We start from the raw sequence: 18680 nt of genomic DNA, 5'->3' as shown, positions 1-18680 counted from the left end.
CTCCTGTGTTATCGATGTTAAATGCTGTGATAATTACTGACCCTCCTGTGTTATCGATGTTAAATGCTGTGATAATTACTGACCCTCCTGAGTTATTGATGTTAAATGCTGTGATAATTACTGACCCTCCTGTGTTATTGATGTTAAATGCTGTGATAATTACTGACCCTCCTGTGTTATCGATGTTAAATGCTGTGATAATTACTGACCCTCCTGTGTTATCGATGTTAAATGCTGTTATAATTACTGACCCTCCTGTGCTATCGATGTTAAATGCTGTGATAATTACTGACCCTCCTGTGTTATCGATGTTAAATGCTGTGATAATTACTGACCCTCCTGTGTTATTGATGTTAAATGCTGTTATAATTACTGACCCTCCTGTGCTATCGATGTTAAATGCTGTGATAATTACTGACCCTCCTGTGTTATCGATGTTTAATGCTGTGATAATTACTGACCCTCCTGTGTTATCGATGTTAAATGCTGTGATAATTACTGACCCTCCTGTGTTATTGATGTTAAATGCTGTGATAATTACTGACCCTCCTGAGTTATTGATGTTAAATGCTGTGATAATTAATGACCCTCCTGTGTTATTGATGTTAAATGCTGTGATAATTACTGACCCTCCTGTGTTATCGATGTTAAATGCTGTGATAATTACTGACCCTCCTGTGTTATCGATGTTAAATGCTGTGATAATTACTGACCCTCCTGTGTTATTGATGTTAAATGCTGTGATAATTACTGACCCTCCTGTGTTATCGATGTTAAATGCTGTGATAATTACTGACCCTCCTGTGTTATTGATGTTAAATGCTGTGATAATTACTGACCCTCCTGTGTTATCGATGTTAAATGCTGTGATAATTACTGACCCTCCTGTGTTATTGATGTTAAATGCTGTGATAATTACTGACCCTCCTGTGTTATCGATGTTAAATGCTGTGATAATTACTGACCCTCCTGTGTTATTGATGTTAAATGCTGTGATAATTACTGACCCTCCTGTGCTCTCGATGTTAAATGCTGTGATAATTACTGACCCTCCTGTGCTCTCGATGTTAAATGCTGTGATAATTACTGACCCTCCTGTGCTATTGATGTTAAATGCTGTGATAATTACTGACCCTCCTGTGCTCTCGATGTTAAATGCTGTGATAATTACTGACCCTCCTGTGTTATTGATGTTAAATGCTGTGATAATTACTGACCCTCCTGTATTATCGATGTTAAATGCTGTGATAATTACTGACCCTCCTGTGTTATTGATGTTAAATGCTGTGATAATTACTGACCCTCCTGTGTTATTGATGTTAAATGCTGTGATAATTACTGACCCTCCTGTGCTATTGATGTTAAATGCTGTGATAATTACTGACCCTCCTGTGTTATTGATGTTAAATGCTGTGATAATTACTGACCCTCCTGTATTATCGATGTTAAATGCTGTGATAATTACTGACCCTCCTGTATTATCGATGTTAAATGCTGTGATAATTACTGACCCTCCTGTGTTATCGATGTTTAATGCTGTGATAATTACTGACCCTCCTGTGTTATTGATGTTAAATGCTGTGATAATTACTGACCCTCCTGTGCTATTGATGTTAAATGCTGTGATAATTACTGACCCTCCTGTGTTATTGATGTTAAATGCTGTGCTTCTGTTTGCACTAACTCCCATGAACATGTATTGCACACACAGACACACACGTGCCTCTGATAGTCTCTGATATTTTCATTTTGGCGTCAGATGCCATCACATTTCAGTTTCTTTTATTCTGATTACCCACCCAATCTCAACCTGCGCATTCTTAGGGGTTAAAGTTTCCTGAACTCGTGTGTTTAAATCCCACCATGGCAATTGAAGAATTTGCATTCAGTTTAAGAAAATAAGTAAAAGTCAACCCAGCCTTTTCATTATTGTTCATTAGGGAAGGGAGCTTGCTATCCTCACCCTGGACTGGCAGATATTTAACTGCAGTCTCACAGCAGTGTGGCTGACTGTTAACTGCCCTGTGAATGGCCATAGTCAACTGCTCAGTTGTTTCAAACCACTCAATGTTTGAGTGAAGACACTCACTACCACCTTCTCTTGGCAACTTGGGACAGTTAAGAAATGCAGCTTTGCGAGTCGGCCACATCCCTGAGAATAATTTAAAAAAAGAACATCTGAATCCCCAGAAGAAATGGGATCAATGAGCAGTAAGTATGTTGCAGATGATATTGCATAGAGAATGGATGCTTTCTTTGAATGGGACACCAGACACAAACTGCTTCACTGCTGCACTGCCTGAATACTGCATTCCATTTCTGGTGTAGAATGGGTGTTCAAGTCGTCACACAACTATGCCAACAATCAGCGGATGACAAAAATGGAACCTCCCATTTACAGTATCCAGAGTTGCATCGTGATCCTTTAGCACTGGCAGCAGCTAAGAAGAGGGACAGGACTTGTCCAATGGTCTCTCTGCTCTTCCTCACACCACAAGCTAACCATTGGCCCTTTCTTTCATTTTAGCTGCCCAGAATATTGACACTCCTCAATGAGTGAAAGATGCCACCCTCCCACAAGATGCACCATCACTCGATTTGACTCCCAAGCACAGCTCAGATATTGGCAGCATGTAGACTTTAGAGACTAGGCCAGAGGAGGTGCTATATGTGCTGACTTGTCAGGCATAACTGGACAGGAGCTAGGGCAAGGTGTTGGACAACGCAATGATTTTGGCCTCTGACACAAACTCAGTCCCCTTGTTGTGATTCTGTCCACTGTCTCAGCTGAACCAGACTGTTTGCAACCTTGGAGTCCTATTTAACCATCAGCTAAGCTTCTGCCCCCATAGCCCCTCCATCAACAAGACCACCTACTTCCACCTTGGAAACAATGCCCATCTCTGACTAAGTCCATCTCTCCACGGCTAACTAAGGAAGTTAAGGATGGTATCAAATTGAAAGAAAATGCGTTCAATACGGTGAAGATTAGTGGTAGGCCAGAAGACTGGGAAAAGTTTAGAAACCAACAAAGGATGACTCATAAAAATAAAGAGGGAGAAATTGGAGTATAAGAGAAAACTAGCAAGAAATATAAAAACAGACAGTAAAAGCTTTTACAAATGTATAAAAATGAAAAGAGTAGCTAAAGTAAGCATTGGTCCCTTAGAGGGTGAGACTGGGGAATTAATAATAAGGAACAAAGAAATGGCAGAGGCATTGAACAAGTATTTTGTATCTGTCTTCACAGTAGTGGACACAAAAAGGTATCCCAAGAAAAGTAGAAAATTAGGAGGCAAAAGGGAGTGAGAAACTTAAAATCACTATCATTAGAGAAAAAGTACTAGGAAAACTAATGGGACTAAAGGCTGACAAGTCCCCTGGACCTGATGGCCTGCATCTGAGGGTCTTCAAAGAAGTGGCTGCAGAGATAGTGGATGCATTGGTTGTAAAATTCCAAAATTCCCAAGATTCTGGAAAGGTCCCAGCAAAAAGAAGTTTTCTTAGGTTTAAAGAAGAAAAGGTTAAACTTGAACTTAAACCCTAATTTAGTTGACGCCTACAGATGCACAATACGCCCACGCTAGCATGCATATGTGATGCACACATGCAAATAGAGACAGAAAAGAGTAGAAGAAAAATAACGTGGAAAGTTTTGAGGCGATATCTGAAGAGTTTTTGTTATGGCTCTTCGAGCTCACAGTAGAGTTCTTGATTGTACGGAGATCTTGCTTTTCGTTGGGGCCCAGTATTCTTCTTAAACCTTGTTCGCTGTAGGAGACTTTTCTCTCTTGAGGTTCATGAGTCTTCAGTGGATTCTGAGGCTTGTCAGAAATAGAAGGGAGCAGATAGGAGAGATCTTCTCAGTCCAGGAGCAAACAGTCTGTTCTGAGTTCAAACTCTCTGTGGCTAGTTTAAATAAGCCTGGAACAGCCATTTAGTCATGTGACCAGCTGGTCCAACCAGTCCTGGCCCCATTACCCCAGCAGGCCCTGTCATGTGCTTCCCACCCCCTCACTACCAGGTGATCAACATCCATTGTGGGTTGAATGTATCAGGGAATGGTCCTTTGTCTACACAAGCACTGTCTGTTGGTATGCAAATGTTTTTTCCAGCCACAGCTGATCTGTTCATCAAGTCATTTCCTCTCTCCAGCAACAGTTCAAAATCAATGTTCATATGACAAAATTAATGTGCCTCATTCTTGGCAGGTGGGGGCCTGCATGGCAGAGTATAATATGGGAAAATGTGAGGTTGTCCACTTTGTTTGGAAGAATAAAAAAACAGAATATTATTTAAATGGAGAAAGACTGCAAGGCGAAGCCTTTGCACTACATGGTTACCATTGCAATACATGATACAGCAATATAGGGCGGCACAGTGGCGTAGTGGTTAGCACCGCAGCCTCACAGCTCCAGGGACCCGGGTTCGATTCTGGGTACTGCCTGTGTAGAGTTTGCAAGTTCTCCCTGTGTCTGCGTGGGTTTTCGCCGGGTGCTCCGGTTTCCTCCCACAGCCAAAGACTTGCAGGTGATAGGTAAATTGGCCATTGTAAATTGTCCCTAGTGTAGGGAGGTGATAGGGAATGTGGGATTGCTGTAGGGTTAGTATAAATGGGTGATTGTTGGTCGGCACAGACTCGGTGGGCCGAAGGGCCTGTTTCAGTGCTGTATCTCTAAATTAAAAAAAAATTAAAAAAATGCTGTGGTTCAGAAGAACCTGGTTTCCTTGAACATGAATCACAAAAAGTGAGCATGCAGGTGCAGCAAGTAATCAGGAAGGCAAATACAATGTTGGCCTTTATGCAAAGGGGATGGAGTATTAAAGGGAAGTCTTGCTACAACTGTGCATGGCATTTGTCAGACTGCACCTAGAGTTCTGTGTACAGTTTTGTTCTCCTTATTTAAGGAGGGACATACTTGCATTGGAAGCAATTCAAAGAAGGTTCAAGCGGTGTATTCCTGAGATGAAGGGGTTGTCTTGTAAGGAAAGGTTGAGCAGGTTGGACCTATAGGATGTCTCTGAACGGACAGGGGACATTCTGAAGGGGGAGGGTGAACAGCCAGAGGTTGTGGTACACATCATTACCAACGACATAGGCAGGAAGAGTGACGAGGTCCTGCAGGGGGAGTTCAGGGAGTTAGGTAGAAAGTTAAAAGACAGGACCTCTAGGGTTGTAATCTCGGGATTACTCCCTGTGCCACGTGCCAGTGAGGCTAGAAATAGGAAGATAGTGCAGCTAAACACGTGGCTGAACAACTGGTGTAGAAGGGAGGGTTTCAGATATCTGGATCATTGGGATCTCTTCAGGGACAGGTGGGACCTGTACAAGAAGGATGGGTTGCATCTAAACTGGAGGGGCACAAATATCCTGGTTGCGAGGTTTGCTAGCGTCACTCGGGAGGGTTTAAACTAGTGTGGCAGGGGGGGTGGGAACCAGAGCAGTAGGACAGCAAGTGAAATAACTGAGGGGGAACTAGTAAATAAGGCCAGTCAGACTAAGAGGAAGAGCAGGCAGGGAGATGTTGCTGAGCACAGTGGGACTGGTGGTCTGAAGTGCATTTGTTTCAATGTGAGAAGTATAACAAGTAAGGCAGATGAACTTAGAGCTTGGATTAGTACTTGGAACTATGATGTTGTTGCTATTACAGAGACTTGGTTGAGGGAAGAACAGGATTGGCAGCTAAATGTTCCGGGATTTAGAAGCTTCAGGCGGGATAGAGGGGGATGTAAAAGGGGTGGGGGAGTTGCATTACTGGGATGAATGAGAATGGACAGAGACTGCTCGAGTTGTGTACCGATCATAACCTCTGCATCACCAACTCATTCTTTCACACTAAACCCTGTCACCAGGTTTCTTGGAGGCACCCAAGGTCACGTTGTTGGCACCAGCTGGACCTCATCATCACAAGGCGAGCCTCTTTAAAGTGTTCAAATCACACGCAGCTTCCACAGTGCGGACTGCGACACCGACCACTCCCTGGTGTGCAGCAAGGTTAGACTCAAACCAAAGAAGCTGCATCACTCCAAGCAGAAGGGCTGCCCACGCATCAACACGAGCAGAATTTCTTATCCACAGCTGTTACATAAGTTTCTAAATTCACTTGAAAAAGCCCTTCAAAACACTCCTACAGGGGATGCAGAGACCGAGTGGGCCCACATCAGAGACGCCATCCATGACTCAGCAATGACCACCTTTGGCAAACGTGTGAAGCAGAATGCAGACTGGTTTCAATCTCACTCTGAAGAGCTGGAACCTGTCATAGCCGCTAAGTGCACTGCACTGTTGAACTACAAGAAAGCCCCCAGCGAGATAACATCCGTAGCACTTAAAGCAGCCAGAAGCACTGCACAAAGAACAGCCAGGCGCTGCACAAATGACTACTGGCAACACCTATGCAGTCATATTCAGCTGGCCTCTGACACCGGAAACATCAGAGGAATGTATGATGGCATTAAGAGAGCTTTTGGGCCAACCATCAAGAAGATCGCCCCCCTCAAATCTAAATCAGGGGACATAATCACTGACCAACGCAAGCAAATGGACCGCTGGGTGGAGCACTACCTAGAACTGTACTCCAGGGAGAATGTTGTCACTGAGACAGTCCTCAATGCAGTCCAGTCTCTGCCAGTCATGGATGAGCTGGACGTACAGCCAACAAAATCGGAATCCCTCCAGTTTTCTGCCTCTGCCACACCAAAACAGCTCTTATCAAAGTAACAAATGACATCCAATGTGACTGTGACAAAGGCAAACTATCTCTCCTCATCCTTCTCGGCCTTTCTGCAGCCTTTGGTATGGTTGACCACATGATCCTCTCATCCACTAATGCCTCTCCACTGTTGTCCAGCTGAGTGGGACTGCTCTCTCTTGTCTTGGTTCCATGATTATTCATCTAATCATAGCCAGAGTATCACTTGTAATGGCTTCCTTTCTTGCTCCCCCACTAATCCTCTTGTGTCCCCAAAGATCTATCCTTGGCCTCCTCCTATTTGTCTTCTATATACTGCCCCTCAGTGACATCTTCCGAAAACACCATGTCAGTTTCCATATGTATACTGACAACACCCAGCTCTACCTCACCACCACTTTTCTTGGCTCCTCCACTGTGCTTTAGGTATCTGACTGCATGTCCAACATCCAGTACTGGATGAGTAGAAACTTCCTCCAATTAAATATTGGGAAGACAAACTACTGCCCCATCACCAACCTCTTTGGTCCCCGTCACAAACGCTATCCCTCAATACAAATTCCTCCCTCTCCCTAGCTCCTGTCTGAGGCTTAGCCAGACTGTTTGCAAACTTGATGTCATATTTGGCCCCGATAAAAGTTTCCAAACACAACTTGGCACCATCACCAAAACTGCCTATTCCAACTCCTTAATGTCACCTGACACTGCCCCTGCCTCAGCTCATCTGTTGTTGAAACCCTCATTCGTGCCTTTGTTGCCTCCAGACTTGTGTATGCTAATGCACTCCTGGCTGGCCTCTGGTAAACGTGACGCATCCAAAACTCTGTTGCCCATGTCCTAACTCACACCAAGTCCTCTTTACCCATCATCGCTGTGGTTGCTAACTTACATTGGCTCCTGATTAAGCAACGTCTTGAGTTTAAAATTCTTGTCCTTGTTTTCAAATCCCTCAATTGCCTCACCTCACCCTCCCTCTGTCATGTCCCCCAGTCCTACAACCCTCCAAGGCCTCTTGAGAGCATCTCTGATTTTAATTGCTCTACCCATGGGTGGTTGTACCTCCAGCTGCCTGGGCTCTAAGCTCTGGAATTCCCTCCCGAAACCTCACTACCTCATATTCCTCCTTTAAGGCACTCCTTAATGTTGTGTGATTGCCTTTAAGAGTGAAGTCCCTTTAAGATCTTAATATGCTAATGAGATGAGTAACAGGATGCAGTCATGTGACCCAGAGCCAGAGTCTCATTCTGTAACAAGTTCTGTAAATAGTTAGCTCTACACTGTATATACTTGTGAGCTGTTTAATAAAACTGTTTGAGATATTCAGTCAACTAAACTCCACGCATCTCATTCACGTTGCATCAGACAACATAAAAAGCTTCTTATAACATGGTGGCAGCTGTAGTGAGCAGGCAGAATCTAAGACTGAAGACCACAGGAAAACAGCTTTAAAAACTCTCGCTAAAAGAAAGTTAAAAGAGACACTGGTTCAAACAGTGTAAAGAAGAAAAAAACTCACCTCCAGCTGTAGAAGACAGAGCTGAATGACAGGCTGCAAATCAATCACTGTCAGCGGCTGAGTCAGTACAGGAACCCCAGTTAAAAATAAAGCTTTGAGGTGCTTGAAAAGTGTTTTTTTTTGAAGGCTCAGTAAATGAAAAAAGCAGGGAAAACCCATTCCATATCTCAGTCTGTTCAATTGTTTTCAAAGGCTCCCCCAGGTTGATCATGTCCACGCCATTACAGGAGGCACCCGAGAATAAAAAGCATGGGAATCCTCCATTCGAGCCGCTGAAACTATGAAAATAAACCATTAAATCACTCCAGTGTGAAGAGCTTTCATTCAACCAGCCTGAGTTGAAAACAAACTCACAAAACCACTCAAGCATGAAGAATTGTCTTTTGAACGGCTGTATAAACAAATCCTCGTAAAAAGAAAGTACTTGAAATGCCTACTGCACAGTATGAACAGAGTGCTGGAAGCTAGATAAACAGAGAAGCTGCTCCAGTCAATCAAACCAGCCAGTTTAAAGAAGAGAACTTTTTTTGAATGGAAAGCAGTTCAGAGTCATAGAAGCAAGGTCTTAAAGCATGTTTTAAAGCAAAAGAACAGCGTGAACATGGAAACCAAACTTCCCAGCATGAACTGAAAGGCCATTGAAGGCCTACCTGAGTTCCAATTGTTCAAAAAATGCATTTATGCCTCACAGAACAAGTACTTACTGAACTAGAAAAGCAAGCTGTAAAAATAATGATAGCAATTGGAAATGAGGGATTACACAGAATCAACACCACAGGCATATCTGAAGAGGACCAGAAAGATCCTGCAAGGATATGGAAAGTGCTGGAAGATCAACACAGATTCAGAGTAAATTTTCGATTTCAGCGCCTTGAATTGATGTCCTCCAGGCAACTGCCACAGGAATCAATGGACCAGTTCATCAGTAGATGCCATAGCCAGGGCAATGAGTGTGATTTTTCAGAATTTGAGCTGTCAAACTGACGAATGGAGCTGGTGATTGTATTAACACCCATTGAAGTATTCCAAAAAGACCTTGCCAGGGAAAAAGGGCACAGCATTGATGCACTGCTGGAAAATGGTAGGAAATACGAAGCCATTGTAGTTGGACAACAGCACCTGCAAGCACTAGGTGTAGCCAACAGTATTGGCATTATAACCAGGTCGAAAAGAGAAAGCAAGCTGTGTGGTAAGTGTGGTCTGTCCCACTCATGGCAAAATTGCCCTGCATTTCAAGACCTGTGCAAGGCATGCAGTGAAAAAGGGCATTGGGCCCTTCTATGCAGAATTCTGGCTCTGAAGATACAGCCAGAAGCCACGGTAGGACATGAGCCAACAGAAGACAGGTGAAGCAACACAGCAACAGCAGCAAGGAAAGTGGCAGAGACCTGCATAATTGCAAGCCAATTCATGAGCTCCACAGCAAAACAGACCTGAGATAAAACCCAGAGAGAAGTAATTTTCAGTCAGAAGACAAGCAAACATTCCACATTGTGAACTTGACACATCATATTGATGAAGTCAAACAATTGAAAGCTTTCACCACTCTCAACATCACATGCCCAAAGAAAGATGGTCATACACTCAAGGTCAAGATTGACACTGGTGCTAGTGCAAATATCCTACCAATCCGAATCCTCAAACATATGTACCTGAGTCGTTGGAGATCAATGATAAAACTGGCACACTAACAATGCAATGCAGATATTGCAAGTCGGCATGGAAACCACAAACATTCTACCCAGTAGACATGAGCGGACCAGCAGTGGCAGGACTACCAGTGTGTAAGGACCTCAATATCCTGACTATCCACGAGAGCACTGCCAAGAGGAAATCTCCAAGGACTGAAACCCACTCACAAACTCTGACTAGCATTAAAACGGTGCAGTCTGGAAATGCAGCAACAGCACAAATAGGCCGTGCCTTAACTTCTGCTCTATAGCAAACCGCCAACAACGAGCCAGAACGGACGGGTATCTCCAAGAGACCAAGTCCTCTTCTTCCAACAAGTCCTCAGCCTTGTGCTCCAAGCCTTCCGACATGGAGGATGAGGAGAGGTGAAGGACACGCAACGACCTGAAGAGGTAGAGGAGGAATAAGTTGAAGAATTGTCTGTTGGTTTTTTTGAGATGAGGTGCTGGATCGTTCTAAGAATGACAAGGCCTCAAAGGTGGTCAACTTGAGAAAGGTATATCAGCAAGCTGACTGGAAGAGAGGGAGAAACTTCAGAAAGAACAGCAACAGATGAGACGCAAACTCACCGAGCAAGAGTTGCCAAATATCCGAGAAAATATATGGACTTTTAAGCCTCTAGTTTTGTAAATTTCATAATCTCTATCCATGTGTAAATAATTTTGATGTTATCCCACATGGCAGACTGGCCAGAAAACTAAAAGCCAATGGGATACAGAGGAATGTGGAAGGGACATTGGGACTGGTTCTGGGGGAGGTGGGACCAGTACAAACTGGACGGGTTACACCTGGGAAGGACCGAGACTGATGTCCTCGGGGGAGTATTTGCTAGAGTGGATGGGGAGGGTTTAAAGTAAAATGGCAGGGGGATGGGAACCTTTGCAAGGAGTCAGAGGGGGGGGGGGGGGGGGGGAGGAAATCAAAGACAAGAACAAAAGACAGTAAGGGGAATAAGAAAAGTGATAGGCAGAGAGATCAAAGGCCAGAATCAAACAGGGCTACTGTGAAAAATAGTGGGACAGGGACAAATAATGTTAAAAAGACAAGCCTTAAGGCTTTGTGCCTTAACACGCGGAGTATTCGCAATAAAGTGGATGAATTAATCGGGCAAATAGATGCGAACGGGTACGATATAGTCGGGATTACGGAGACATGGCTGTAAGGTGACCAGGGATGGGAAATGAACAACCAGGGGTATTCAGTATTTAGGAAGGACAGACAAAAAGCAAAAAGCAGTGGAGTTGCATTGCTGGTTAAAGAGGAAATTAACACAATAGTGAGGAAAGATATTAGCTCTGATGATGTGGAATCTGTATGGGTAGGGCTGAGAAACTCTAAGGGGCAAAAAACATTAGTGGGGGTTGTATATAGACCCCCACACAGTAGTGGCGATGTTGGGAATGGTATTAAACAGGAAATTAGAGATGCATGCGATAAAGGAACGTCTGTAATTATGTGTGACGTTAATCTGCATATAGATTGGGAAAATCAAATTAGTCACAATACTGCAGAGGAGGAATTTATAGAGTGCATACGGGATTGTTTTCTGGATCAATACATTGCAGAATCAACTAGAGAACAGGCCACTCCAGATTGGGTATTGTGTAATGAGAGAAGAATAATTGACAATCTAGTGGTGCGAGACCCCTTGGGGATGAGCGATCATAATATGACAGAATTCTTCATCAAGATGGAGAGTGACGTAGCCGATTCTGAGACTAGGATCCTGAATCTTAATAAAGGAAACTACGAAGGTATGAGGCGTGAGTTGGCTATGATGGATTGGGAAATGTTACTTAAAGGGATGACGGTGGATAGGCAATGGCAAACAAAGAGCGCATGGATGAACTGCAACAATTGTTTATTCCTGTCTGGCGCAAAAGTAAAATGGGAAAGGTAGCCAAACCATGGTTTACAAGGGAAATTAGAGATAGCATTATATTCAAGGAAGAGGCATACAAATTTGCCAGAAAAAACAACAGACCTGAGGATTGGGAGCAGTTTAGAATTCAGCAAAGGAGGACCAAGGGATTGATTAAAAAGGGGAAAATAGAGTATGAGAGCAAGCTTGCGGGGAACATAAAAACTGACTGTAACAGTTTCTATAGGTATGTGAAGAGAAAAAGATTGGTGAAGACAAATGTAGGTCCCTTACAGTCAGAAACAGGGGCATTTATTATGAGAAACAAAGAAATGGCTGACCAACTAAACACATACTCTGATTCTGTCTTCACAAAGGAGGACACAAATATCATACCAGAAATGTTGGGGAACACAGGACTTAGTGAGAGAGAGGAACTAAAAAAAATCAGTATTAGTAGAGAAATGGTGTTGGGGAAGTTGATGGGATTGAAGGCCGATAAATCCCCAGGGCCTGATGGTATGCATCCCAGAGTACTGAAGGAAGTGGCCCTAGAAATAGTGGATGCATTGGTGGTCATCTTCCAAGATTCTATAGACTCTGGAACAGTTTCTACAGATTGGAGGGTAGCTAATGTAACCCCACTATTTAAAAAGGGAGGTAGAGAGAAAACAGGGAATTATAGACCAGTCAGCCTGACGTTCGTAGTGGAGAAAATTCTAGAGTCCATTATAAAAGATATTTATAGCAGAGCACTTAGAGAACAGTGGTAGAGTTGGACAGAGTCAGCATGGATTTACAAAAGGGAAATCATGCTTGTCAAATCTACTAGAATTCTTCGAGGATGTAACTAGTAGAGTTGATGAGGGGGAGCCAGTGGATGTGGTTTATTTGGACTTTCAGAAGGCTTTCGACAAAGTCCCATATAAGAGATTAGTGTGTAAAATTAAAGCGCATGGGATTGGGGGTAGTGTATTGCGATGGATAGAAAATTGGTTGGCAGACAGGAAACAAAGAGTAGGAATAAACAGGTGTTTTTCTGAATGGCAGGCAGTGACTAGTGGGGTACTGCAGGGATCGGTGCTGGGACCCCAGCTATTCACAATATACATTAATGATTTAGATGAGGGAACTAAATGTAATATCTCCAAATTTGCAGATGACACAAAACTGAGTGGGAGGGTGAGTTGTGAGGAGGATGCAGAGAGGCTTCAGGGTGATTTGGACAAGTTGAGTGAGTAGGCTAATGCATGGCAGATGCAGTATAATGTGGATAAATGTGAGATTATCCACTTTTGTAGCAAAAACAGGAAGACAGATTATTATCTGAACGGCTATAAACTGAGAGAGTGAAATATGCAACGAGACCTGGGTGTTCTTGTACATCAGTCGCTGAAGATATGCATGCAGGTGCAACAGGCGGTAAAAAAGGCAAATGGTATGTTGACCTTCATAGCAAGAGGATTCGAGTACAGGAGCAGGGATGTCTTGCTACAATTATACAGGGACTTGGTGAGGCCACACCTGGAATATTGTGTGCAGTTTTGGTATCCTTATCTGAGGAAGGATGTTCTTGCTATAGAGGGAGTGCAGCGAAGGTTTACCAGACTGATTCCTGGGATGGCAGGTCTGACGTATGAGGAGAGATTGAGTCGGTTAGGATTATATTCGCTGGAGTTCAGAAGAGTGAGGGGGGATCTCATAGAAAGCTATAAAATTCGAAAAGAACTTGGCAGGGTAGATGCAGAAAGGATGTTCCCGATGGTGGGTGAGTCCAGAACCAGGGGTCATAGTCTAAGGATACGGGGTAAACCTTTCAGGACTGAGATGAAGAGAAAATACTTCACCCAGAGAGTGGTGAGCCTGTGGAATTCACTACCACAGAAAGCAGTTGAGGCCAAAACATTGTATGTTTTCAAGAAGGAGTTAGATATAGCTCTTGGGTGAAAGGGATCAAAGGATACGGGGAGAAAGCGGGAACAGGTTCTGAGTTGGATGATCAGCCTTGAACATAATGAATGGCTCGAAGGGTCAAATGGCCTACTCCTGCTCCTATTTTCTATGTTGGATCCAAAAATTGGCTCAGTGACAGGAAAAAGAAGGTAGTAGTCGACAAATGTTTTTGCCAATGGAAAGTGGTTTCCAGTGGTATTCCACAGGGCTCAGTGTTGGGTCCCTTGCTGTTTGTGGTATATATTAATGATTTGGACTTAAATGTGGGAGGCATGATTGGGAAATTTGCTGATGACACAAAAATTGGCCATGTAGTTGATAGTGAAGCGGATAGCCATAGACTCCAGAATGATATCAATGGGTTGACTGAGTGGATGGAAAAGCGGCAAATGGAATTCAATCCAGAGAAGTGTGAGGTAATGCATTTGGGGAGGGCAAACAAAGCGAGGGAATACACAATAAATGGGAGGATATTGAGAGGGGGAGAAGGACAGGACAGATAGATATGGAATGCTTTCCTTTATTGGCTGAGGTATGGAATACAAAAGCAGGGATGTAATGCAGGAATTGTATAAAATGCTGGTTAGGCCACAGCTGGAGTATTGCATTCAGTTCTGGTCACCACGTTACAGGAAGGACATAATTACTCTGGAGAGAGTTACAGAGGAGATTTACAAGAATGTTGACAGGGCTTGAAATTTGCAGCTATGAGGAAAGATTGGATCAGCTCGGGTTGTTTTCCTTACAACAGAGGAGGCTGAGGGGTGACTTAATTGAGGTGTACAAAATTATGAGGGGCCTAGATAGAGTAGACAGGAAGGACCGGTTTCCCCTAGCAGAGAGGTCAATTATCAGGGAGCACAGATTTAAGGTGATTGGTAGAGGAGACATGAGGAAAACCTTTTTCACCCAGAGGTGGTGGGTGCCTGGAATTCACTGCCAGGAACGGTGGTGGAAGCAGAAACACTCAACTCATTTAAAAGGTACCTGGACCTACACCTGAAGTGCTGTAATCTGCAAGGCTATGGACCAGGAGCTGGAAGGTGGGATTAGATTGGGAGTCTAGTTTTTTGGTTGGCACAGACATGATGGGCTGAATGACCTCCTTCTGTGTTGTAATTATTCTATGGTTCTATCTAATTTTATATGTTTTTGCTTTTAGCATACGAGCCCTATCTTTGGAAAGAAGTGATGTCCCCTTAAGATGAGACTACATGCCAGTCTCAGTCTGTAACTGTAACACCAAGAGGCAAGACCTGTAAATAGTTAGCTCTGCACTGTACATAGTTGTTAGCTGTTAATAATCCTGCTTGAGTTCTTCAATCAAATGAACCTCATGCATCTCATTTATGTTGCATCAGACAACATAAAAAGCTTCTCATTACCTTAAAACCTACCTCTTTAGCATATTTTTGATCATCTGCTCTAATACTTCTTATGTGGTTTGGTGTCATATTTTTGTTTTATAATGCCCCTTGGGACATTTTGATACATTAAAGGTGCCCTTGCCCGTCTAAGAGCGAAGACCAAAGTACGGAAAGTCCTCATCTGGGAACTCCTCTTTGCTGACGATGCTGCTTTAACATCTCATACTGAAGAGTGTCTGCAGAATCTCATCGACAGGTTTGCGGCTGCCTGTAACGAATTTGGCCTAACCATCAGCCTCAAGAAAACGAACATCATGGGACAGGACGTCAGAAATGCTCCATCCATCAATATCAGCGACCACGCTCTGGAAGTGGTTCAAGAGTTCACCTACCTAGGCTCAACTATCACCAGTAACCTGTCTCTCAATGCAGAATTCAACAAGCGCATGGGAAAGGCTTCCACTGCTATGTCCAGACTGGCCAAGAGAATGTGGGAAAATGGCACACTGACATGGAACACAAAAGTCCAAGTGTATCAAGCCTGTGTCCTCAGTACCTTGCTCTATGGCAGCGAGGCCTGGACATTGTACGTCAGCCAAGAGCAACATCTCAACTCATTCTATCTTCGCTGCCACCGGAGAATCTTTGGCATCAGGTGGCAGGACCGTATCTCCAACACAGAAGTCCTCGAGGCGGCCAACATCCCCAGCATATACACCCTACTGAGCCAGCAGCGCTTGAGATGGCTTGGCCATGTGAGCCGCATGGAAGATGGCAGGATCCCCAAAGACACATTGTACAGCGAGCTCGCCACTGGTATCAGACCCACCGGCCGGCCATGTCTCCGCTTTAAAGACATCTGCAAACGCGACATGAAGTCCTGTGACATTGACCACAAGTCGTGGGAGTCAGTTGCCAGTGATAGCCAGAGCTGGCGGGCAGCCATAAAGACGGGGCTAAAGTGTGGCGAGTCGAAGAGACTTAGCATTTGGCAGGAAAAAAGACAGAAGCGCAAGGGGAGAGCCAACTGTGTAACAGCCCTGTCAACCAATTTTATCTGCAGCACCTGTGGAAGAGTCTGTCACTCTGGAATTGGCCTTTCTCGCCACTCCAGGCGCTGCTCCGCAAACCACTGACCACCTCCAGGCGCTTACCCATCGTCTCCCGAGACAAGGAGGCCAAAGAAGAAAGGTGCTATATAAATATAAGTTGTTGTTGTTATTATTGTAATGCATTCCTGACTGGCCTCTTATCTGCAATCCTCTGAACCTTCAGCTTATCCAAAATTCTGCTACCCCTATCTTGACTCTCACCAAGTGCCATTCACCTCTCATCTCTGTGCTGACTGATGTACATTGGCTCTTTATCCAGGACGCCTCAGGTTTTACATTCAAATCCCTCCATGGCTTCACCCCTCCCTATCTCAGTAACCTTCTCCATCCCCACAACCCTCCCAGTACTCTGCGCTCCTTCATTTCTGGCCTTAAACATCCCCGATTACCTTTGCCCCACTATTGGCATCTAAACCTTCAGGTGCCTGGGCCCTAAGCTCTGGAATTACCTCTCTAAACGTCTGCAGCTCTCTACCTCACTCTCCTCCTTAAAATGCTCTGAAAACCTAAGGAGCCAAAGTTTTTAGTCACCTGTCCTAATGTGCTTAAAATTTTCCTGTGAAGTGCCTTGGGACATTTTAGAATATGAAAGGTGCTATTTAAATGCAAGTTGTTGTTGCTGCCCTGTAACTTCCTCTGCAGTCCATCTCTGTAGGAGAAGAGTTACAGAATTGTTGTTGCTGTTGAATTGACCCACCACTGACCTGAAGTAAAGAGCATTGGCCTCAGCACAGATGATAAAGCCTGTGCTGCATCCCTGTGATCTTGAGGTCCTATTCTGTGACTGATTAGCACCATTCTCCTGGCAATCCCGAAGATATCGACTGTAGAGATTCCCTCTTGGAAAACCATTGTAGCCAATTCCCACCTGCAGAATGATCATGGTTGATTTATCAGTGCAGCCAAATCCATTTCAATGTTTTAACAATATTAGAGTCCCCCATGGAATTAAAGTATAAACTAAAGGGAAAAGTTTGACCTGCCAAATGAGCAAAAATGAAATGAATCTGTGTCAATGTACAAACAGTACTTACAAAGTAATCATTCTGGTAGATCAGTGCCCCTACTCCATGGCCAGGACTATCTGAAAATCAGAAATACATCATTCATGAAAGGCAATGAACTGGAACTATGCAGTCTCTCAAACACGTGACTATAATATCAAAGCACCAACATTTGGGTTCATGGGATTCTGATTTGAGGCTGGTCTGCAAACTTCAACAAACCGTTGGAGAACACTTCTACGCGGTCACCAAGGAACTGGATGTAGATCACCCTCTGCAGACTGCAATCACCTGATCATGCCTTCCAACAGTCTCCTCCCTTAACCATGTTGATGCTATGATGAAGCTTTGGTATAAATCAAACCTGTGTTTCATATTCAGAATCTGGATAATTGACCCTGACTCCATCCTTCGATGCTGCTCCATGACACCAATTCCTTCTCCCCACTGCTTTCTGATTTCATCACCCTCCTCCACTGATCCCTCACTCCATCAGCCTCCCCACTACTCCATCAGCCTCCCCACTGCTCCTTCACTCCACCTCCCTCCCCACTGCTTCCTCTCCATCACCCTCCTCCACTGATCCCTCACTCCATCAGCCTCCCCACTGCTCCATCAGCCTCCCCACTGCTCCATCAGCCTCCCCACTGCTCCATCAGCCTCCCCACTGCTCCATCAGCCTCTCCACTGCTCCATCAGCCTCTCCACTGCTCCATCAGCCTCCCCACTGCTCCATCAGCCTCCCCACTGCTCCATCAGCCTCCCCACTGCTCCATCAGCCTCCCCACTGCTCCATCAGCCTCTCCACTGCTCCATCAGCCTCCCCACTGCTCCATCAGCCTCCCCACTGCTCCATCAGCCTCCCCACTGCTCCATCAGCCTCCCCACTGCTCCATCAGCCTCCCCACTGCTCCATCAGCCTCTCCACTGCTCCATCAGCCTCCCCACTGCTCCATCAGCCTCCCCACTGCTCCATCAGCCTCCCCACTGCTCCATCAGCCTCCCCACTGCTCCATCAGCCTCCCCACTGCTCCATCATTCCATCAGTCTCTTCACTGTCTTCTTTGTACTTTGTTGTGTCAGTGCCGTATGTTCTGATGTCAGGGTAGACACTACCGAGTTCAGAGAATGTAAAGCACTGACACGATCCAGTTCAAAGAATGTAGAACAAAGAACAAAGAAAATTACAGCACAGGAACAGGCCCTTCGGCCCTCCAAGCCTGCGCCGATACAGATCCTCTATCTAAACATGTCGCCTATTTTCTAAGGGTCTGTATCTCTTTGCTTCCTGCCCATTCATGTATCTGTCTAGATACATCTTAAAAGACGTTATCGTGCCCGCATCTACCACCTCTGCTGGCAACGTGTTCCAGGCACCCACCACCCTCTGCGTAAAGAACTTTCCACGCATATCCCTCCTAAACTTTTCCCCTCTCACTTTGAACTCGTGACCCCAAGTATTTGAATCCCCCACTCTGGGAAA

The 18680-nt window shown here is 44.6% G+C and overlaps 1 protein-coding gene across 2 annotated transcripts in view; it reads right to left on the bottom strand.

The window, feature by feature from the left end:
- Nucleotides 1–18680, bottom strand: part of LOC137379758 (uncharacterized) — a 472575-nt gene that overhangs the window by 60634 nt on the left and 393261 nt on the right. For both annotated transcript variants that reach the window (XM_068051089.1, XM_068051090.1), the window contains 2 exons: nucleotides 17228–17277; nucleotides 16898–17061 (listed from right to left, as the gene is read on the bottom strand). In XM_068051089.1, coding sequence (XP_067907190.1) covers nucleotides 16898–17061; nucleotides 17228–17277 — 214 coding nt within the window. The remainder of the gene's footprint in view (nucleotides 1–16897; nucleotides 17062–17227; nucleotides 17278–18680) is intronic.

Source organism: Heterodontus francisci, chromosome 18 (genome assembly GCF_036365525.1).
Source record: "Heterodontus francisci isolate sHetFra1 chromosome 18, sHetFra1.hap1, whole genome shotgun sequence".
Taxonomy (NCBI): domain Eukaryota; kingdom Metazoa; phylum Chordata; class Chondrichthyes; order Heterodontiformes; family Heterodontidae; genus Heterodontus; species Heterodontus francisci.
Note: the sequence above shows the minus strand (reverse complement) of the source record. Positions and strands in the feature narration are given on the sequence as shown.